General features: G+C 45.4%; 2 protein-coding genes across 2 annotated transcripts; one reads left to right on the top strand and one right to left on the bottom strand.

The window, feature by feature from the left end:
- Positions 1 to 131: 131 nt before the first annotated feature.
- LOC129373825 (heat shock 70 kDa protein 1-like) lies at positions 132 to 2,872 on the bottom strand. Its single transcript, XM_055051911.1, is given in 5 exon segments — positions 132 to 368; positions 370 to 710; positions 712 to 965; positions 968 to 2,194; positions 2,492 to 2,872. Coding segments are annotated over 4 exon segments (1,911 nt in total). The 5' UTR covers positions 2,172 to 2,194; positions 2,492 to 2,872; the 3' UTR covers positions 132 to 256.
- A 2,379-nt stretch (positions 2,873 to 5,251) lies between these two features.
- LOC129374016 (serine protease 33-like) lies at positions 5,252 to 20,852 on the top strand. Its single transcript, XM_055052198.1, has 6 exons — positions 5,252 to 5,419; positions 8,518 to 8,538; positions 15,454 to 15,625; positions 18,431 to 18,699; positions 19,456 to 19,586; positions 19,882 to 20,852. Exons 1-6 carry the CDS (start codon positions 5,269 to 5,271, stop codon positions 20,137 to 20,139), a joined length of 1,002 nt encoding a protein of 333 aa, XP_054908173.1. The 5' UTR covers positions 5,252 to 5,268; the 3' UTR covers positions 20,140 to 20,852.
- Positions 20,853 to 22,073: the final 1,221 nt, after the last annotated feature.

Genomic DNA, 22,073 nt, shown 5'->3' with positions numbered 1-22,073 from the left:
TCAGCTCCTCCAGGGAGCCAACAGCTCTTCCCCATCCAGCTGCTTCACTCTCTGAACCCCTGAAACCTGAAGACCAATCGAAACCAACATTTACAAAACTTTAACTTCTGAAAGGAAAGAAACCAGACAGGTGAAATGTAATCACGTTTATTAATATAAAGCAAAAGAAAATAATGAGCAAACATATATGCAAATCTCATGAACAGAACAAGGTACAAAATTTTGACTTTTACAATATGAAACCTCCAGTGGTCCTTCAGTCCACCTCCTCCACAGTGGGCCCCTGGCTGTGGGCTCCTGCCTGCTCTCTGCAGCTGCCAGTGGGCCTCCCTCCCTGGTACAACTTGCTGATGATGGGGTTGCACACCCTCCAGCTCCTTCTGCTGGTGTTGGTACTCGTCCTTCTCAGCCAGCTGGTTGTTCTCCAGCCAGCTGATGGTCTCCTCGCACTTGTCCAGCACCTTCTTCTTGTCCTCCTGGCTGATCTTGCCCTTCAAGCTCTCGTCCTCCACGTTGCTCTTCATGGTGAAAGCGTAGGACTCCAGGGAGTTCTTGGCAGCGATCTTGTCCCTCTGCAACTCGTCCTCGGCTTTGTACTTCTCGGCGTCCTGCACCATCCTCTCGATCTCCTCTTTGCTCAGTCGGCCCTTGTCGTTGGTGATGGTGATCTTGTTCTCTTTGCCGGTGCTCTTGTCCGTCGCCGACACGTTTCAGGATGCCGTTGGCGTCCACGTCGAAGGTGACCTCGATCTGCGGGACCCCTCGTGGCGCGGGCGGGATTCCTGTCAGCTCAAACCTGCCCAGCAGGTTGTTGTCCTTGGTGGCTCTCTCCCCTTCGTAGACCTGGATCAGGACCCCGGGCTGGTTGTCGGAGTAGGTGCTGAACACCTGGGTCTGCTTGGTGGGGACGGTGGTGTTGCGTTTGATCAGGGCCGTCATCACTCCTCCGGCCGTCTCGATCCCAGGGACAGAGGAGCCACGTCCAGCAGCAGCAGGTCCTGGACGTTCCCCGACGTGTCTCCCGTCAGGATGGCGGCCTGGACGGCGGCGCCGTAAGCCACCGCCTCGTCCGGGTTGATGCTCTTGTTCAGCTCCCGGCCGTTGAAGAAGTCCTGCAGCAGCTTCTGGATCTTGGGGATTCGGGTGGAGCCTCCCACCAGGACCACGTCGTGGATCTGGCCCTTGTCCATCTTGGCGTCCCTCAGAGCCTTCTCCACGGGCTCCAAGGTTCCCCTGAACAGGTCGGAGCACAGCTCCTCAAAGCGAGCCCTGGTGATGGAGGTGTACAGGTCCACGCCCTCGAACAGAGAGTCGATCTCGATGCTGGCCTGGGAGCTGGAGGACAGGGTCCTCTTGGCCCTTTCGCAAGCTGTGCGCAGCCTCCTCAAGGCTCTCTTGTTCTGGCTGATGTCCTTCTTGTGTTTCCTCTTGAACTCCTCCACAAAGTGGTTGACCATGCGGTTGTCAAAGTCCTCTCCTCCCAGGTGAGTGTCTCCGGCCGTGGCCTTCACCTCGAAGATGCCGTCCTCGATGGTCAGGACGGACACGTCGAAGGTGCCTCCGCCCAGGTCAAAGATCAGGACGTTTCTCTCTCCAGTCTTGCCTTTGTCCAGACCGTACGCGATGGCGGCCGCCGTGGGCTCGTTGATGATCCTCAAGACGTTGAGTCCCGCGATGACGCCTGCGTCTTTGGTGGCCTGTCGCTGAGAGTCGTTGAAGTAGGCGGGGACCGTGACCACGGCGTTGGACACCTTGTGGCCCAGGTAGGCCTCGGCGATCTCCTTCATTTTCACCAGCACCATGGAGGAGATCTCCTCGGGGAAGAAGGCTTTGTTCTCCCCTTTGTACTCCACCTGAATTTTGGGCCTGCCTCCTTCTGAAAGCACCTTGAAGGGCCAGTGCTTCATGTCGGCCTGCACCACCGGCTCTTCAAACCTTCTGCCGATCAGCCTCTTGGCGTCAAACACCGTGTTGCTGGGGTTCAGGGCCACCTGGTTCTTGGCCGCGTCCCCGATCAGCCTCTCGGTGTCGGTGAAGGCCACGTAGCTGGGGGTGGTCCTGTTGCCCTGGTCGTTGGCGATGATTTCCACCTTTCCGTGCTGGAAAACCCCCACACAGGAGTAGGTGGTGCCCAGGTCGATGCCGACGGCCACGCTTTTAGCTGCACACATCTTGGCTGGGTTTCCTTTCAGACCTGAACCAGCAGAGACACACGAGAGGAGGAGGAGAGGAGGATTAGTCCCTCTCAGAAACACTTCAGATGCTTTAGGTTTTTACTGGACCTTGTGGCAGGTTTTGCTCCAATCTGACTGCTTTCTGTAAAGCTGCGTTCAGCGACGCCTCGGACACGTTCAAGCGTCATTTGCTCCGCAAATCTGTTGGGCATGTTTCAGTCTTTGACTAAACTCTACAAGGTGTGTTTCTGTGTCCCAGTTGATAAGAGCATGAATTCAGCCTGGAGTCGCAGAGAAGAAGAAAAGTGAGAACTTACTGTGGTCCAGAGGTTCCTGCGCTGTGATGCTTCTTTCTCCTCTGCTGGATCTCCTGATGTCCTCTGAAGGTCTCTGAGTCTCTAACTGTCTCAGCTTCGCCCTCACCGCTATTTCAACCCCTCGCTCACTTCTCGCTGCTTCTCCAGCCTTCGGCCAATCACAGGGCGCGGCGAGGCACGGTGCGCCATGACGTCACGCGCTAGAAGTTTCTCCCGGCTTCTGGTCGCTCCGAGAAAATGTCAGAAAGAGACAGAAAAGCCCGATGGTTTCACTGCGTTTCCAGAAGCTCCCAGAGCGGGAATGACGGAGACAATATTGCAGCAAAAATATCAACATGTTGGTTCAATAAAGCGCAGAAATCCTCCTGAAGGCCGGAGGTTTGTTCAGTCTGTCGGATATTTCAGGTTTTAGACTGAAGGAGCCGCTGCAGGACTGGGACTCTCCAGGTTCACTTCAACTTGGACCGGATCTGTTTCCAGGACAAACTAGTCTGATGATTGAAAGTCCAACTCGAAATATTAGATCAGGTTGCTGGGGGAGGATATGGAAAATGAAGTATTTCCTGCATGCAGACTTGTCATGTTCTCCAGCTTTTAATGGAGAGAAAGAAAATATTTAAACTGAAATAAAAATATCTGGAAACATTTCTGAGAAATGAGCAGAATCAGTGAAACTAGAAACAGGTGTTTCTGTTCTACTTCTGTCCACTAGATGGCAGCAAAGGGAATGCAGGGGGGTTCAGCCATAAACTGCAGTCTGATCAGTGATGATTGATCAGAATGATGAGTGTCTGATCAACGAGGTCGACCCCGTCGCCAGGCGACGTAAAGGCAGGCGGAGCAGAGCTGCTGTCTCTCCTTCCTGTCCTTCACCTTCCGCAGTCGAGCTCCACATTGGCTGATTTATTCATGGCATCCGATGATGTCACTGGGAGCTACTTTTAGACTATGGATTGTTTGTGAACACAGCTGCACCTGGACTCACCTGGACTCACCTGGACTCACCTGGACTCACCTGGACTCACCTGGACTCACCTTTCCGCGATGCGGCCCAGAAGCTGACGTTCAGCCTCTGTTGGTTGGCAGCCTGACCTCTGAAACCCGGAAGGTCAGGTATCTGACCTTTGACCCACAGCTCAATTCTCATGTGTGACATCATCAGTGGCTTCAGAACTATCCCTAATAAATAAAATTAAAATACATAAATGGATGAAATAAAAACAAACAGATAAATAAAAATGAATAAAACAAATAATACATTAAAGAAATAATACTTACCATGGTGGGAGGTGTTTGTAGTGAGGTTGTGTGTGTCTCTGTGTGTGTGTGTGTGTCTGTGTGTGTCTCTGTGTGTGTGTGTGTGTCTGTGTGTGTCTCTGTGTGTGTGTGTGTGTGTCTCTCTGTGTGTGTGTGTGTGTGTCTCTGTGTGTGTGTCTCTGTGTGTGTCTCTGTGTGTGTGTGTGTCTCTGTGTGTGTGTGTGTGTGTGAATATGAGGGTGTGTCTCTGTGTGTGTGTGTCTCTGTGTGTGTGTGTGTGTCTGTGTGTGTCTCTGTGTGTGTGTGTGTGTCGTGTGTGTCTCTGTGTGTGTGTGTGTGTCTGTGTGTGTCTCTGTGTGTGTGTGTGTGTGTCTCTGTGTGTGTGTGTGTGTGTCTCTGTGTGTGTGTCTCTGTGTGTGTCTCTGTGTGTGTGTGTGTCTCTGTGTGTGTGTGTGTGTGTGAATATGAGGGTGTGTCTCTGTGTGTGTCTCTGTGTGTGTGTGTGTCTCTGTGTGTGTGTGTCTCTGTGTGTGTGTGTCTCTGTGTGTGTGTGTCTCTGTGTGTGTGTGTGTGTCTCTGTGTGTGTGTCTCTGTGTGTGTGTGTGTCTCTGTGTGTGTGTGTGTCTCTGTGTGTGTGTGTCTCTGTGTGTGTGTGTGTCTCTGTGTGTGTGTCTCTGTGTGTGTGTGTGTCTCTGTGTGTTGTGTCTGTGTGTGTGTGTCTCTGTGTGTGTGTGTGTCTCTGTGTGTGTGTGTGTGTGTGAATATGAGGGTGTGTCTCTGTGTGTGTGTGTGTGTCTCTGTGTGTGTGTGTGTCTCTGTGTGTGTGTGTGTCTCTGTGTGTGTGTGTGTGTGTGAATATGAGGGTGTGTCTCTGTGTGTGTGTGTGTGTCTCTGTGTGTGTGTGTCTCTGTGTGTGTGTGTCTCTCTGTGTGTGTGTGTCTCTGTGTGTCTCTGTGTGTGTGTGTCTCTCTGTGTGTGTGTGTCTCTGTGTGTCTCTGTGTGTGTGTGTCTCTCTGTGTGTGTGTGTCTCTGTGTGTGTGTGTCTCTGTGTGTGTGTGTGTCTCTGTGTGTGTGTGTGTCTCTGTGTGTGTGTGTGTGGTGTGTGTCTCTGTGTGTGTGTGTGTCTCTGTGTGTGTGTGTCTCTGTGTGTGTGTGTCTCTGTGTGTGTGTGTCTCTGTGTGTGTGTGTCTCTGTGTGTGTGTGTCTCTGTGTGTCTCTGTGTGTGTGTCTCTGTGTGTGTCTCTGTGTGTCTCTGTGTGTGTGTGTGTCTCTGTGTGTGTGTGTCTCTGTGTGTGTGTGTGAATATGAGGGTGTGTCTCTGTGTGTCTCTGTGTGTGTGTGTCTCTGTGTGTGTCTCTGTGTGTGTGTGTGTCTCTGTGTGTGTGTGTCTCTGTGTGTGTGTGTCTCTGTGTGTGTGTGTCTCTGTGTGTGTCTCTGTGTGTGTGTGTGTCTCTGTGTGTGTGTGTGTCTCTGTGTGTGTGTGAATATGAGGGTGTGTCTCTGTGTGTGTGTCCGTCAATATGTGTGTGAGACACATTGCTCCATCAGCAGTCGGTCAGGTTCAGAGCAGCATTTCCTCATCTTTAGAGCAGAAGCTCCAGAGTTTCTTCATGATGAAGGTCGGGTCGTCGTCCTCCAGCGTCCTGCTGCTGCTGACCCTCTGGGCTGCAGGTGAGTCTCACCTGGTGACGGTTCAGAGCAGAAACCAGGAAACCTGCTCAGCTTTAAATCGGTCGTGTTCCTTCTGCGTTTCTGACGTCATTCTGGATTTATCAGAACATTTAAACTGCAGCTCTTCAAAAAATAATAAGTTTGATGAACGATAATCTAAAAACTCAGCATTAAGCAGTTTGAATAAAGCTTATTATAATTGTTCTATGTTATATATTTTTTTATCACAGTATAACACTAAAACTTATGTTGGTATATTTTTTACTTCTGTCTCCCAGAAGGTATTAATCTTTAATAAACGTTAGTCCAGGGACATTTTGACATGTAATCAAATGTTTGCTTTGAGGTTTGACTCTAATATAGACGCTCTTGTTCAACATTTAATGAAGTCACTAAGGTTTTGGTTCCACCTTTATTTTACCTTTTTGTGAAAGCAAATTATTATTGTGTTTATATTTTTACATACAGATGGGAAACTTTTCCTGTCACCTTTTTCAGAATGTCTTTTTTGCTGTATTTGTAAAAACACAATAATGTTCCTACAGTACAGGTTCACTTTTTATCGGTACGCTGCAAGACATATGACCAGCAAACCTAAAAGTATCATTATTATCACAATAAACTGTTCAAATTACAAAATTGTATGCTACATTTGCTAGCCATCTCATTTTAAACTCCTCAAATCAGAGATTTAGGAAGAATTTGTCTGACGATGGCAGAGTTTAAAAGTTAACGACTTTAATGGAATTTAAAACACATTAAGCGAAAACCAAGAGTTTCATTTTCAAACCTGAACTCAGGATTATTCCAGGCAGGAATCCTTCAGCGTTCACAAGTTAATCTCAGAATGAAGGATGGGTTAGGGTTCGACTGGGCCCACCGGGGTCCACCGAGGCTCACGGGGTCCACCGGGGTCCACCGAGGCTCACGGGGCCCACCGGGGTCCACCGAGGCTCACGGGGCCCACCGGGGTCCACAGGGGCCCACCGGGGTCCACCGAGGCTCACGGGGCCCACCGGGGTCCACCGAGGCTCACGGGGCCCACCGGGGTCCACAGGGGCCCACCGGGGTCCACCGAGGCTCACGGGGTCCACCGGGGTCCACCGAGGCTCACGGGGTCCACCGGGGTCCACCGAGGCTCACGGGGTCCACCGGGGTCCACCGAGGCTCACGGGGTCCACAGGGGTCCACCAAGGCTGAGGGTCTGGCACCATCCAGGGAACCAGATGGTCCAGTGTCTTAACTCTCCTCGCTGGGTTTGTTGCTGAAGAGCTGGACGGTTGTTGGCGGCCTGTTTTAAGGAGCAAAGGTTAAAGGTTACGGGTGGGGATGATTCTTGGTATAGTTCGTGTCTTTCTCAGACTGCTGATTCCAGATCAGGAGCTTTGAACACCAACTGGTTTGTCCATGGTTCCTGGAACAGACGTGTTCAGGAGGAGTCGGACCGCAGGCCAGCGATGATCCGAACGGTTCCGGACTCGCCTTTAGATTAAGCCGCCTCCGGTCGGCCGTCTCTGCTACATCGGAGCGAAACGTCTCTGGAAATCGAACACATTTCCTGTTTGCTTCTTAAAGCTGCTTCATTGGACCCACACTGACCCGGTTCTTCCCTCAGACCCGCGGACCCGAGGCCCTGACTCCGTGGTCCGGTCGGGTTGGATGCAGCAGGCGATGACCTGCAGTCAGACTGTTGACCTTTTGGTCGGTGCGTCAGCGGCCCTGCCCTCCATTCAGCTCAGTGTCGATGATGTTCTAATAACAACACATTTTAATCCTGGGGTGTGAAAGGCTGGAAAACTTGAACATGAAAGGCTCCGTGCTTTTTTTTCCTGTGAACTTTGACCTTGTTGGCTCAGTAAACAGAAAGCAGAGCAACAAGCAAGCAGTGCAGAAATAAAACAAAATGTTTCCCAAACACAAAAACCCAAACTGGTCCCAGTTCTTCTGAGTCCAGTTTTTAAACCATCATTTTACCAGGATCCTCACACATTATTATTAAATTGACTTTTTATTTTATTTTATGTCAGATAATGTGCAGAAGCAGCCGGTTGTCCATGCGATGTTGGACCTGAACATGAATTACTCTCACACTTTGTCTGCTGACAGAGAGGATTCTGGGAAATCTTGTTCCATGATGGTTCAGATGCATAAATACCTGAAGCAGCAAACAATGAGATTGAGTCAATAATAAACTTCTCAGAAAACAGAAACAATGACAGTCTGTCCTCAAGCTGAAACCAGTCCAACCAGTCGAACCCTGTGATCCCGACCACAAGTCGATGTGGACCTTCAGCTTGACTCAGCAGAGTCCAAACCTGAAGCTCCGGCACTTTAAACGAGTCAGAACCAAATCAAAGCTCCAAACTTATTAATTCATTATTGCTCACAAGGATTTCAATCCACATTTCTGTTTATTTGGTTCACATTTCTAATAATAACATGTGTTAAAGCTGATGAAGGTTCAAATCGTCTGGTTCTGGATGAACCCAGTGTGTTCAGAATATCAAAGTTTAAATGTTCAAACTGAACGGCGGCGCAGAGACCAAACCGCAGGCAGGAGTTTTATGAAAACCAGTTGGATGAAAAGTTGAAATTGAGAAAAAAACTCGTTGAGAAGGAGAAGAAAAACCTCCTGAAACTCAAAACATGAACAGAAATAAAACAAAGAAATCGGCAAAGATCTGATAAAACAGAAAACTGGAGGCAATAAACACCAGTGGTTTCAACTGGGACCCAGTAAAACAGCCTGAATGTTTCCAGTTCCTCCTTTTCGATTCACGTTTTATTCACTGAATTAAATAAAATACAATCAAACCAATGAAATTTACAAACGCTTTCATTTCCAGTCAGACAATAAAAACATGAATGGAAATGATGCTGGATGTTGAGACGCAGCTGGTGATGATGTCACCGATGCAAACGGTCACCTGCTGCTGTTTACCTGCAGAACAACAGGAATTCCTGCTTTGTTCTTGAAAATTCCTTCGGCCTCGCCTGGAGGAAGAACCGGTCCGCTCGGAACCGGTCCGCTCGGAACCGGTCCGCTCGGAACCGGTCCGATCACAGCTGCCACTAACTTTCTGCTTTTTCTCCCACAGGGAGCAACGCACAGCTTGATGGTGAGTTCTCATCTCTGTCATCTGAAATCTGAATTTATTAAAGAAATGCCAGAGCTGTAATTATTCTGAAGAAGTGAAAATCCTCTGAAACAAGAATCCAGATCGCAGTTCAAGTCCTGCCTGGTTCCGAATGAAAAACATTGGACCAGAAAAAAATCTATTGGACCTTCAAGTGATGGTACCTCATGAGACGGTTAGTTTGGGAAAAACTGCAAAGTTCTTTGCGTTTTGCTGTGATTGTAACAGCTGAGCAGCTGCAGGTGTCCCACATACTTTAATGAAAAAGAGTAAACTAAATTATTTTAAAGTATAGGGACAAAATAGCTACAAAACAACATTTTTATCCTGATTAAAAATACCTTGTTTACAGTAACGACTTTGCAGACGGCAAACTAAAGCCATAAATATATTTATAAATATATTTATCAGCTGCTGTCATGTAAAGTAAAACCACAAAGTAAAACAGCAGCTTAATGAAAGCCAGATATAAAGTAAATGAAATAAAACTTATCGTAATCTGCGATGAAATGAAACTACCACAGGTATCACAAGAAATCAGCTGAGTCAGCAGATTGTGACGCAGCATCGATGTGCATCACCACCTGGATGGATGGATGGATGGATGGATGGATGGATGGATGGATGGATGGATGGATGGATGGATGGATGGATGGATGGATGGATGGATGGATGGATGGATGGATGGATGATGGATGGATGGATGGATGGATGGATGGATGGATGGGATGGATGGATGGGCAGCAGAGACAGTTAGAACACCTGGTCAGGCCGATGAGTGGCACGAGATCAGCTGCAACAGAGACTGGATGCAGAAATAAATCAGAAAAGAGGCGAGAAAGAGGAATGAAGCAGATTAACGAGATAAAAACTTTAACGAGGACTGGAGGAATGGCTGAAAATGTGAGGACAGGAGAGGATGAGGAGTTTGAGGAGGATGAGGAAGTTGAGGGAGATGAGGAGGTTGAGGGAGATGAGGAGGATGAGGAAGATTAGGAGGATGAGGAGGTTGAGGAAGATGAGGGATATGATGAGGTTGAGGGAGATGAGGAAGATGAGGAAGTTGAGGGAGATGATGAGGTTGAGGAAGATTATGAGGTTGATGGATATGATGAGGTTGAAGAGGATGAGGAAGAAGAGGATGAGGAAGATGAGGAGGTTGAGGAAGATGAGGAGGTTGAAGAGGATTAGGAAGATGAGGAAGATTAGGAGGATGAGGAGGTTGAGGAAGATTAGGAGGATCAGGAATATGATGAGGTTGAGGAAGATGATGGGGTTAAGGAAGATGAGGTGGAAGAGGATGAGGAAGATGAGGGGGTGAGGAAGATTAGGAGGATGAGGAGGTTGAGGAAGATTAGGAGGATCAGGAATATGATGAGGTTGAGGAAGATGATGGGGTTAAGGAAGATGAGGAGGTGGAAGAGGATGAGGAAGATTAGGAGGATGAGGAGGTTGAGGAAGATGAGGAGGTTTTGGAAGATGATGAGGTTAAGGAAGATGAGGAGGTGGAAGAGGATGAGGAAGATTAGGAGGAGGAGGAGGTTGAGGAAGATGATGAGGATGAGGAAGGTGATGAGGTTGAGGAAGATGATGAGGATTAGGAATATGATGAGGTTGAGGAAGATGATTAGGGTGAGGAAGATGAGGAGGTTTAGGAGGATGAGGAGGTTGAGGAAGATGAGGAGGTTGAGGAGGAAGATGAGGAGGTTGAGGAAGATGAGGAGGTTGAGGAAGATGAGGTTGAGGAAGATGAGGAGGTTTAGGAAGATGAGGATGAGGAAGATTAGGTGGATGAGGAGGTTGAGGAAGATGAGGAAGTTGAGGGGATGAGGAAGATGAGGAGGATGAGGAGGAAGATGAGGAGCTTGAGGAAGATGAGGAAGATGAGGAGGTTGAGGAAGATGAGGGGGTGAGGAAGATTGGGAGGTTGAGGAAGATGAGGAGGTTGAAGAGGAGTAGGAAGATGAGGAAGATTATGAGGATGAGGAGGTTGAGGAAGATGAGAAGGATGAGGAAGATGATGAGGTTGAGGAAGATGAGGAGGTTAAGGAAGATGAGGAGGTGGAAGAGGATGAGGAAGATGAGGGGGTGAGGAAGATTAGGAGGATGAGGAGGTTGAGGAAGATTAGGAGGATCAGGAATATGATGAGGTTGAGGAAGATGATGGGGTTAAGGAAGATGAGGAGGAGGAAGAGGATGAGGAAGATGAGGGGGTGAGGAAGATTAGGAGGATGAGGAGGTTGAGGAAGATTAGGAGGATCAGGAATATGATGAGGTTGAGGAAGATGATGGGGTTAAGGAAGATGAGGAGGTGGAAGAGGATGAGGAAGATGAGGAGGTTGAGGAAGATGAGGAGGTTTTGGAAGATGATGAGGTTAAGGAAGATGAGGAGGTGGAAGAGGATGAGGAAGATGAGGAGGAGGAGGTTGAGGAAGATGAGGAAGTTGAGGGGATGAGGAAGATGAGGAGGATGAGGAGGAAGATGAGGAGCTTGAGGAAGATGAGGGGGTGAGGAAGATTGGGAGGTTGAGGAAGATGAGGAGGTTGAAGAGGAGTAGGAAGATGAGGAAGATTATGAGGATGAGGAGGTTGAGGAAGATGAGAAGGATGAGGAAGATGATGAGGTTGAGGAAGATGAGGAGGTTAAGGAAGATGAGGAGGTGGAAGAGGATGAGGAAGATGAGGGGGTGAGGAAGATTAGGAGGATGAGGAGGTTGAGGAAGATTAGGAGGATCAGGAATATGATGAGGTTGAGGAAGATGATGGGGTTAAGGAAGATGAGGAGGAGGAAGAGGATGAGGAAGATGAGGGGGTGAGGAAGATTAGGAGGATGAGGAGGTTGAGGAAGATTAGGAGGATCAGGAATATGATGAGGTTGAGGAAGATGATGGGGTTAAGGAAGATGAGGAGGTGGAAGAGGATGAGGAAGATTAGGAGGATGAGGAGGTTGAGGAAGATGAGGAGGTTTTGGAAGATGATGAGGTTAAGGAAGATGAGGAGGTGGAAGAGGATGAGGAAGATGAGGAGGAGGAGGTTGAGGAAGATGAGGAGGTTGAGGAAGATGATGAGGATTAGGAAGATGATGAGGTTGAGGAAGATGATGAGGTTGAGGAAGATGATGAGGAAGATGAGGAGGTTGAGGAAGATGAGGAGGTTTAGGAAGATGATGAGGATGAGGAAGATTAGGTGGATGAGGAGGTTGAGGAAGATGAGGAAGTTGAGGGGGTGAGGAAGATGAGGAGGATGAGGAAGATGATGAGGTTAAGGAAGATGAGGAGGTGTAAGAGATTGAGGAAGATGAGGGGGTGAGGAAGATTAGGAGGTTGAGGAAGATGATGCGGTTGAGGAAGATGATGAGGTTAAGGAAGATGAGGATGTGGAAGAGGATGAGGAAGATGAGGAGGTGAGGAAGATGAGGAAGATTAGGAGGATGATGAGGTTGAGGAAGATGAGGAGGTTGAGGAAGATTAGGAGGATCAGGAATATGATGAGGTTGAGGAAGATGGTGAGGTTGAGGAAGATGATGAGGTGAGGAAGATGAGGAGGTTTAGGAGGATGATGAGGTTGAGGAAGATGAGGAGGTTTAGGAAGATGATGAGGATGAGGAAGATTAGGTGGATGAGGAGGTTGAGGAAGATGAGGAAGTTGAGGGGATGAGGAAGATGAGGAGGATGAGGAAGAGGAGGAGGAGGAGGAAGATGAGGAGGTTGAGGAAGATGAGGAGGTTGAGGAAGATGAGGGGGGTGAGGAAGATTGGGAGGTTGAGGAAGATGAGGAGGTTGAAGAGGAGTAGGAAGATGAGGAAGATTATGAGGATGAGGAGGTTGAGGAAGATGAGAAGGATGAGGAAGATGATGAGGTTGAGGAAGATGAGGAGGTTAAGGAAGATGAGGAGGTGGAAGAGGATGAGGAAGATGAGGGGGTGAGGAAGATTAGGAGGATGAGGAGGTTGAGGAAGATGAGGAGGTTGAGGAAGATGATGAGGTTGAGGAAGATGAGGAGGTTTAGGAAGATGATGAGGATGAGGAAGATTAGGTGGATGAGGAGGTTGAGGAAGATGAGGAAGTTGAGGGGGTGAGGAAGATGAGGAGGATGAGGAAGATGATGAGGTTAAGGAAGATGAGGAGGTGTAAGAGATTGAGGAAGATGAGGGGGTGAGGAAGATTAGGAGGTTGAGGAAGATGATGAGGTTGAGGAAGATGAGGAGGTGGAAGAGGATGAGGAAGATGAGGGGGTGAGGAAGATGAGGAAGATTAGGAGGATGAAGAGGTTGAGGAAGATGAGGAGGTTGAGGAAGATTAGGAGGATCAGGAATATGATGAGGTTGAGGAAGATGGTGAGGTTGAGGAAGATGATGAGGGTGAGGAAGATGAGGAGGTTTAGGAGGATGATGAGGTTAAGGAAGATGAGGAGGTGGAAGAGGATGAGGAAGGTGAGGAGGATGAGGTAGATTAGGAGGATGAGGAGGTTGAGGAAGATGAGGTTGAGGAAGATGATGAGGATGAGGAAGATTAGGTGGATGAGGAGGTGAGGAAGATGAGGAAGTTGAGGGGATGAGGAAGATGAGGAGGATGAGAAGATGATGAGGTTGAGGAAGATGAGGGGGTGAGGAAGATTAGGAGGATGAGGAGGTTGAAGAGGATGAGGAAGATGAGGGGGTAAGGAAGATGAGGAAGATTAGGAGGATGAGGAGGTTGAAGAGGATGAGGAAGATGATGGGGTGAGGAAGATGAGGAGGTTGAGGAAGATTAGGAGGATCAGGAATATGATGAGGTTGAGGAAGATGGTGAGGTTGAGGAAGATGATGAGGGTGAGGAAGATGAGAGGTTTAGGAGGATGATGAGTTAAGGAAATGAGGAGTGGAAGAGGATGAGGAAGGTGAGGAGGATGAGGTAGATTAGGAGGATGAGGAGGTTGAGGAAGATGAGGTTGAGAAGAGGATGAGGAAGATTAGGTGGATGAGGAGGTTGAGGAAGATGAGGAAGTTGAGGGGATGAGGAAGATGAGGATGATGAGGTTGAGGAAGATGATGAGGATGAGGAAGATTAGGTGGATGAGGAGGTTGAGGAAGATGAGGGGGTAAGGAAGATGAGGAAGATTAGGAGGATGAGGAGGTTGAAGAGGATGAGGAAGATGAGGGGGTGAGGAATGAGGAGGTTGAGGAAGATTAGGAGGATCAGGAATATGATGAGGTTGAGGAAGATGGTGAGGTTGAGGAAGATGATGAGGGTGAGGAAGATGAGGAGGTTTAGGAGGATGATGAGGTTAAGGAAGATGAGGAGGTGGAAGAGGATGAGGAAGGTGAGGAGGATGAGGTAGATTAGGAGGATGAGGAGGTTGAGGAAGATTAGGAGGATCAGGAATATGATGAGGTTGAGGAAGATGATGGGTTAAGGAAGATGAGGAGGTGGAAGAGGATGAGGAAGATGAGGAGGATGAGGAAGATTAGGAGGATGAGGAGGTTGAGGAAGATGAGGAGGTTGAGGAAGATGAGGAGGTTGAGGAAGATGATGAGGTTAAGGAAGATGAGGAGGTGGAAGAGGATGAGGAAGATTAGGAGGAGGAGGAGGTTGAGGAAGATGAGGAGGTTGAGGAAGATGATGAGGATGAGGAAGATGATGAGGTTGAGGAAGATGATGAGGTTGAGGAAGATGATGAGGAAGATGAGGAGGTTGAGGAAGATGAGGTTGAGATGATGAGGTTGAGGAAGATGATGAGGATGAGGAAGATTAGGTGGATGAGGAGGTTGAGGAAGATGAGGAAGTTGAGGGGATGAGGAAGATGAGGAGGATGAGGAGGTTGAGGAAGATGAGGAGGTTGAGGAGGATGAGAAGATGAGGGGTGAGGAAGATTAGGAGGATGAGGAGGTTGAAGAGGATGAGGAAGATGAGGGGTGAGGAAGATGAGGAAGATTAGGAGGATGGAGTTTGAAGAGGATGAGGAAGATGAGGAAGATGATGAGGTTGAGGAAGATGAGGAGGATGAGCTGCAGAGGTTTTTCTGTGGATCATTAGTTCAGCAGCTGTGAACTGTGGATCTCCGGTTTAAAATCAGTTACTGACATTTTATTTATTATTCTAGGTATGGAGACACCACTGCTACTGCTGCTGCTAATAATTGCAGCTTAAATTCTCAGCTTACCATGTCAGCATTTTTGCTAACTTTGACATTTTCATAAAAAATGTCCAGAAAACTTCTAAAACGCTCATTTCCTTGGTGCTTTGTAAACCTTCGGCTGAGTAAAGATCAACATGTGAAGTTTTGCTTAACGACTGTGAAGAATTTCTCAGGTAGATATTTATATCAATGCTCTTATTTTGAAGTTCAGCTTCCTCTCCTCATTTTGAGCAAAAATCCAACAAATAGAAAAATCATCTTGAACAAATGAGGGCGGCTGATGACACGCTGCTAACGCTACGCTGCTAACTTTGACAAACCCACAGCAATGATCTGTTATGTATCTTTAAAAATAAAACATAATGGAGTTTCAACTGTTATTTATTCATTTATAAATGTCAGTTTTAAACTAAATATTTATTTAGATATAAATGTAAAATTAGTTAGCTACATTTGGCTATCTGGTTTGAGCTTACAACTAAATATTAATAGCAAAAATGTTTAGCTTCAAACTAAATGTTCAGATATCAAGCTAAATATTAAGTTTAACTAACCCAGTTAACTAGCCGGTTTGTTCCAGAGAAAACAGTTTCTCATCTGAGTTAGTAAAACTCAAACAATCACTTCTTGGAGGTCAAGCCCTTCAATTTGACCTTGACCTTGGCAGTGAAATGACCCTTTGGCTGATTAGCTGCTTCTTTAGCATCAGCTTCTGCTAACTACTCAGTTGGTGATGCTGGGCGTTTCCAGAGGCCTGATGGCTCCAACATGTCTCTGCAGTTTGCGGCACCGCGCCGCTCAACACGAAGAGCGGCGGGCGGATCGTGGGCGGCCAGGCGGCGGCGGCCGGGGCGTGGCCGTGGCAGGCCCGGCTGCTCATCCAGGAGGGCTTGTGTGGAGGGTCCCTCATCAACAGCCAGTGGGTTCTTTCTGCTGCGCACTGCTTTTCCAGGTGAGTTCTGTTCATGTGACATCACTTCCTGTTCAGCACACATTGATCATTTCCAGCAAAGTATTTTTACTTCGTTACTACAAAGTAAGAATACTTCACTACTTTACTTAAGTATATTTTGGAGTACTTCATACTTTCCTCGAGTATGAAAATGTTTGATAACTTTCACTTTTACTTCACTACATTTCCGAACTTAATTTCATACTTTTACTCCGATACATTTTCAATGTGTGGTTTAGTTACTGGTTACAAAAAAACGGGAGAAACGCAAATGTTTTGATCAACCTACTGATCAACTGCAACAAAGCCTGTTAGCCTGGGATTGTTCATCTCCACCAATAGGATGCAAAAGTTTTGCTTCTCCCATTAAACACCAAGTTAACTAAAAGCTCTCCCTCTTCAGATGCCAATAAGCTGCATTTCCCTCCCAATTCTTTTTCTTTTGCATAATGACCAGTTGTTGCACCTATAGTGTGTGAAGTAGAGGAATCCTAACGGCTTTTTCTCTTCATGTTGGCCACATTTTCTGTACTGACTATTTATTTTTCTCATTTTCAGCACTGACCTTACTGAAAGGGAAAACTTGAGGCTTATAGAAACTTTGTATTTTCTGTCCTGGAGGGTATACTAAGAAGCTGGTTCAGTTGTAAAGCAGGTTAAGTTAACTTAAAGCAGGTTAAGTTAATCTAAAGCAGGTTAAGTTAACTTAAAGCAGGTTAAGTTAATCTAAAGCGGGTTAAGTTAACTTAAAGCAGGTTAAGTTAATCTAAAGCAGGTTAAGTTAACTTAAAGCAGGATAAGTTAATCTAAAGCAGGTTAAGTTAACTTAAAGCAGGTTAAGTTAACTTAAAGCAGGTTAAGTTAATCTAAAGCAGGTTAAGTTAACTTAAAGCAGGTTAAGTTAATCTAAAGCAGGTTAAGTTAATCTAAAGGAGGTTAAGTTAACTTAAAGCAGGTTAAGTTAATCTAAAGCAGGTTAAGTTAACTTAAAGCAGGTTAAGTTAATCTAAAGCAGGTTAAGTTAATCTAAAGGAGGTTAAGTTAACTTAAAGCAGGTTAAGTTAATCTAAAGCAGGTTAAGTTAACCTTGTAGGTAAAGCACCTAATGTTCTTAACTAATGATGCTGCAGGTTTATCTATTAGCAGGTTTCATTTTGCCTGCACTTGGTTGTGTATTTTAAGTGTATTTAACAAGTTTACCAAAATATAAAAAATGTCATTCAAACTGCATTTGCCTTGTTTTACTTTTTACTTTTCATTACATTACTTGAGTTCATCCATTGTTACAGTAATTTCCAGACTTAAGTACAAGACGTTTTAGATACTTTAAGACTTTAACTCAAGTAACATTTCAATCAGTGACTTTACTTTTACCAAAGTCATATTTTGGAGAAGTTCCTGTACTTTTACTGGACTCTGAGATTTCAGGACTTTATACAACACTGATCTTTTCTATCAATGTGTGTAAAGTTTTCTGTTATGATTCCTAAAATTCCAAACTTATCTGAATTTTCTAAGGAAGACATTATCATTGGGATTCAGAAAAGAAAAAAATTGAAAGGCTAATAATTATCCTGGCAAGTTTTTCATTCACAAATGTTTTTAAAAAAAACATCTTTCCCCACTTTTCACAAGGAACCCTCTTCTCATCTCTAAAACTCATGACAAACAACAAGATGCAGAACTGAATAATATGATAAATAATTTGAAACTGATGGAAATCCTGATGGCCTGTTTGTTTGTTTGTTTCCTTTTATTCTTTGTTTCTTTTGTTCTCGGTGGATATGGAAGCAGCCTGGATCGGCTTCTTCAAGTTGTTCAGGTTTTTGTACATCTCATGCCGAGACCATGTTTGTTGTACATGATGGTAATGAAAAAAATAAAGAAATAAAATATTTATTTATTTATAAATATTTATAAATAAATATTCCTGTTAGCTGCAGCTAACAGGAAGGGCGACGGATCGCTGTCAGTCTCGGACCTTATATGGAAAAGGGACAGTGGCACTCCGGAAGTGAAGGGGGCGCTATTTCCAATATTATCTTCCTGTTTTTATTTTTATTTTTTAAATCTGTGATGTATTTTCACCTTCAGGAAGGATTTTCTCTTTCTGCTTGTATTTGATCTTCTCTCTTTTATTTACTTCAGTGCAGCTCACAGTTTTAACAGATTCTGTAGCTTCCTGTGTTCTTCTAAAGCTGCTCCTTAGTTGCATCTTTTTGGGCCTGATACTGCCTCTAGTGGCGTGGGGAGGTAACACAATTAATATAATTACATTACTAAATCACAATAGCAAAAAGTATTTATGTTTTACTATTAAGTAAATATAAGACAGGAAGTTCAAATACAAGCTGAGAGTGAAAATCCTTCCTAAAGGTGAAAATATATCACAGATTTCAAATAAAAATAAAAACGGGAGACCATGGATAATATAAGAAATAGCGCCCCCTTCACTTCCGGAGTGCAATGGTCTCATTTTAAGGTCTGAGACTGACAGCGGTCCGTCGCCCTTCCTGTTAGCTGCAGCGAGGTGGACTTGCCTGGCACAGCCGCTGAACAGAAAGTGAACAAAGTTTTTTTGTTTTTTTTTTTACTGAAAACTGTTGGACATAAATAAACACAGATTTACAGACAAAGAACCAGGCGGCCTTTAGACTCAGAGGTCGTCGAGCAGCAGCCTCCGAATCCAGAACTAGCTTTCTTGTTGGGAACGTTTTTGATATTTAAGTCATAAATAAGAAGTTCTTGGAGGAAATATTGGGTTCGGAGTTCGCCCATAAACAAAGTGTCACCTGTTTCTTTCAGCACCAGCACGTCGGGCGTGACCGTTTCCCTCGGCCTTCTCAGTCTGGTGTCCTCCGCTAACCTGGTGTCCCGCAACGCGGCGCGGATCATCGTCCATCCTGACTACAACACAAACACCAACGACAATGACGTGGCTCTGGTGCAGCTGTCCTCCGCCGTCAACTTTACCGACTACGTCCGGCCCATCTGCCTGGCCGCCGACGGCAGCGTCTTCCCGTCCGGACTGGACTGCTGGGTCACCGGCTGGGGGACCCTCAAAGAAGGCGGCAGTAAGGTTCACTTCCTGTCGCTTCGCTGAAGGCGACGATGATGTGTAGGAACAGCAGGGCTTTGGAGCGGTGGCGCCCTCTAGGGGTCCTGCACGGTTCAGCTCTCTCCCTGGTTCAACACACCTGGGTCAGATGGTCATCAGCAGGCCTCTGCTGAACTTTGACCTCACTGTGAGAGAAGTGATGCCCCGCTTTAGGGCATTAAGATCTGAGCAGAGAAACAACGAATGGCTAACCGGGTCAGGAGCCGGTGGAGACAAAAAGTGCAGCATTTAAATTCACCTGCACAAGGTCAGAGGTCAGGGTGACCTGTCAGACGTCGGGTCAGACGTCTCCCACATCAGTTACTTCTGTCAGCAACAGCTTTTCCTCTTTAAAAAATCTAAAGCAAAAACTGAAAATGTATAACAGCTGAAAGTCACGAACTGAAAGAACACAAACAGGAAGTTAGGGCCACCAAAACAGGAAGTGGCCCGTTATGGCCACCGAAACAGGAAGTGCCTGTTTCGGTGGCCACTGAAACTCTAGAACTTTTTCACAGTAGAGTGGAAAACCCATTTTCTGTTCCGCTTTAGCGTCACATCTCAGGTGGGATCTTGTTTACCTGTGCAGGTGTTTCCAGGCGGCCTGTCTGTGCCTCAGGCTGTTCTGCAATGTTTCCTCGGATAGCAGTCAGAAATTCCTGCTCAGTTAGGGATTTACTGATAGAATCAGTAAAAATGTTATCATTGATTGGTCCGTTGTCTCCCCCTACAGGCGTTTCTCAGACGCTGCAGGAAGTGGACGTTCCCATTGTGTCCAACAGCAAGTGCAGCGCCTCCTACAGCAGCTTAACAAACAACATGCTGTGTGCTGGTCTGACCAACGGAGGGAAGGACTCCTGCCAGGTGAGTCACATGTTCCTCCCTCTAAGGCAGGGTGTCAACATCCAGTCCTGCAGGGCCGGCGTCTTGCGACCTTTAGATGAGCCTCTGCTGCACCTGAATACAATAATTAGGTCATTAAGGCTCTGGAGAAGCAGGAGGAGGTCATTAAGCCATTTCATTCCAGCATTTTGTACCTGAGGTACATCTAAAAACTGCAGGACGGTTGCCCTCGAGGACTGGAGTTTGACACCCCTGCTCTAAGGGGTTAAAGGTCACGCGGCAAGCTTTCTGACCTGACGCCGATCCTGTGACGCAGGGAGACTCCGGCGGACCTCTAGTCACCAAAAACGGGACGGTGTGGGTCCAGGCCGGTGTGGTGAGCTTCGGGTTCAGCTGCGCCCAGCCCGGCTTTCCGGGAGTTTATGCCCGAATTTCCAACTACCAGACCTGGATCAACAGCCAGGTGAGCGGCGAGCAGCCCGGATTCATCAGCTTCCAGGGCGCCGCCGCTCGCCCGCTGTCCGTGTCGCTGCTGGGCGTCTCCACGCTCAGCCTCGCTCTGCTCCTGTCCTGACCAACAAAACTGCTGTCAACAGAAGCAATCCTTTATTTATGGAAAATTCTTTACGTTGGGAGTCATTAACGTTATAAAATCACAAATAATGTGTTTAAAATGTACGGGACTTATTTCGATTTTCATAAAATAAAATGAATCCAAACTTTTCATCAAACCTTTAAAACCCCAATTTGATTTTAAATAATTCATTAAAATATTTTTTTTATTTGAAAAGTTTATGGTAACCTTCACCATAGTGATGAAAGTATTCATAATAAAGTTTTAAATATATTTAAAAACAAGAAACTCATCATCAGAACTGAGATTAAAATTAAAGACAGAAAAATGTGATTTTATTAAATCTTTACCGTTTGCATGATAATAAAGTGCAATAAAGTTCAATTTAAATGCTATTTTCTGCTTCTTGGCTCCAAACTCAGCAGGATTCAGTCAGAAAAACGTTTAAAGGTTTTGCTTCTGAAATGTTTTGCACAAATTTTACATGATGTAAGTGATGACGTTTTTAGTTTCTGATTTTGTTTGTTTTGCTGGAATTGTTTTTGTTTTTAAACCTTTACTGTGATCTATTATTAAATGAGGGAGTTTTCGTGTTTGTGTCTTGATAAAAATACTCAAAATCAGCTTTTCTCTGGTCCTATATGAAGTAAATTAATCGAATAAATCTAAATATTTTTCTGTTGGACTGTTCTTAATAAAGGAAACAAACTGTCCCTGTTTTTGTGATTGGACTGGTTCTTTCACCTTTTTGTTCTGTGCGTGTTGCCGTATTCCGGCTCTGTTAGGGTTCGGTCCTTCACCTGTTCAACACATCTGGCTAAAATGGCTGAAATGGAGCAATTGTGCCACCTGCTGGTGGGATCCTCTCCCTGCAACGGGCTGCAAGATGGCGTCCAGAAAAACTTTTTTAAAATTTTTTTATTATTATTATGCGAACAGTATACAAAGACTCGTTGAGGTACAAAGAACATTGCAACATAGGTAAATAAGAAACAAGGGGCTGAAAATACAGACAGAAAAAACAACAAACTGTAAGGCAAATGACTAAAAAACCGAGCAAGATTCAAAACAAAAGATAAGTAGAGATACTGTCAGTGACTTTTTTTGCATAACTAGTTTTCAAAAGTTTCAGGGAAGCATAAAACAGCTTAAACTGATTAATAAAAAAATCAAAACAAGGAGTAGAACCTCTCCATTTACAGCAATGTATATGATATTTAACAAGCAAGAAAACAATATTCACCATATCAGATATTTGATCATCAAGGTCATCAACATAATACAAAACATGGGTGATATTTATCTCAGGGATGTCTTCAAGTTTGAGACATAACCAGTTTTTAACATATATTCTATATATTCTCCAATCTTCAATTCAGGTAAAGATGAAGCAACACTTGAAAATCTCAAGGTGTTTTGGATGAGATGGAGCAGAGCTACAGGAATATCTCTGCATACTTTTACATATTCATTATAAGAACAGTTCAGATTAAATTTGTGGGTAAAATCTCTATGATTTAACAAAACACCATTACTATCCATCAAGTCAGTTACAAATAGAATACCTTTCTCATACCAGTCAGTTTTAAAAATAGATTTTCTATTCAGTAATATTGATCTGTTATTCCACTCTAGGGATCCATGTGGGGTAAAATTGTGAGTAAATATCATTTTCCAAAAGTGTAAAACTTGTTTATGAAAGTTAGACAATGAAATGGGAATCTTGGTTAATTCAAAATCTAAACCACCTAATTTTTTAAATATTGATTTGGGGATATGAAACCACATGGAGTTGGAATGAGACAAATAGGTCTTTAGCCAATTTATTCTAAAGGAACCAATCAGAGCCTCAAAATCTAAAGCTCTAATTCCTCCTTTATCATAATCTTTAATAAGATGAGAACGTCGTAAATAATGAGTTTTATTTCTCCAGA

This window comes from Poeciliopsis prolifica, unplaced genomic scaffold (genome assembly GCF_027474105.1).
Source record: "Poeciliopsis prolifica strain line A6 unplaced genomic scaffold, Auburn_PproV2 SCAFFOLD034, whole genome shotgun sequence".
Classification (NCBI taxonomy): domain Eukaryota; kingdom Metazoa; phylum Chordata; class Actinopteri; order Cyprinodontiformes; family Poeciliidae; genus Poeciliopsis; species Poeciliopsis prolifica.
Note: the sequence above shows the minus strand (reverse complement) of the source record. Positions and strands in the feature narration are given on the sequence as shown.

Coding starts and splice junctions, on each gene's coding strand:
- LOC129374016 (XM_055052198.1), top strand. CDS start 5,269: ATGTGTGTGAGACACATTGCTCCATCAGCAGTCGGTCAGGTTCAGAGC. Junction 8,539..15,453: donor GAGCAACGCACAGCTTGATG/GTGAGTTCTCAT, acceptor ATGTCTCTGCAG/TTTGCGGCACCGCGCCGCTC. Junction 19,587..19,881: donor GAGGGAAGGACTCCTGCCAG/GTGAGTCACATG, acceptor CCTGTGACGCAG/GGAGACTCCGGCGGACCTCT.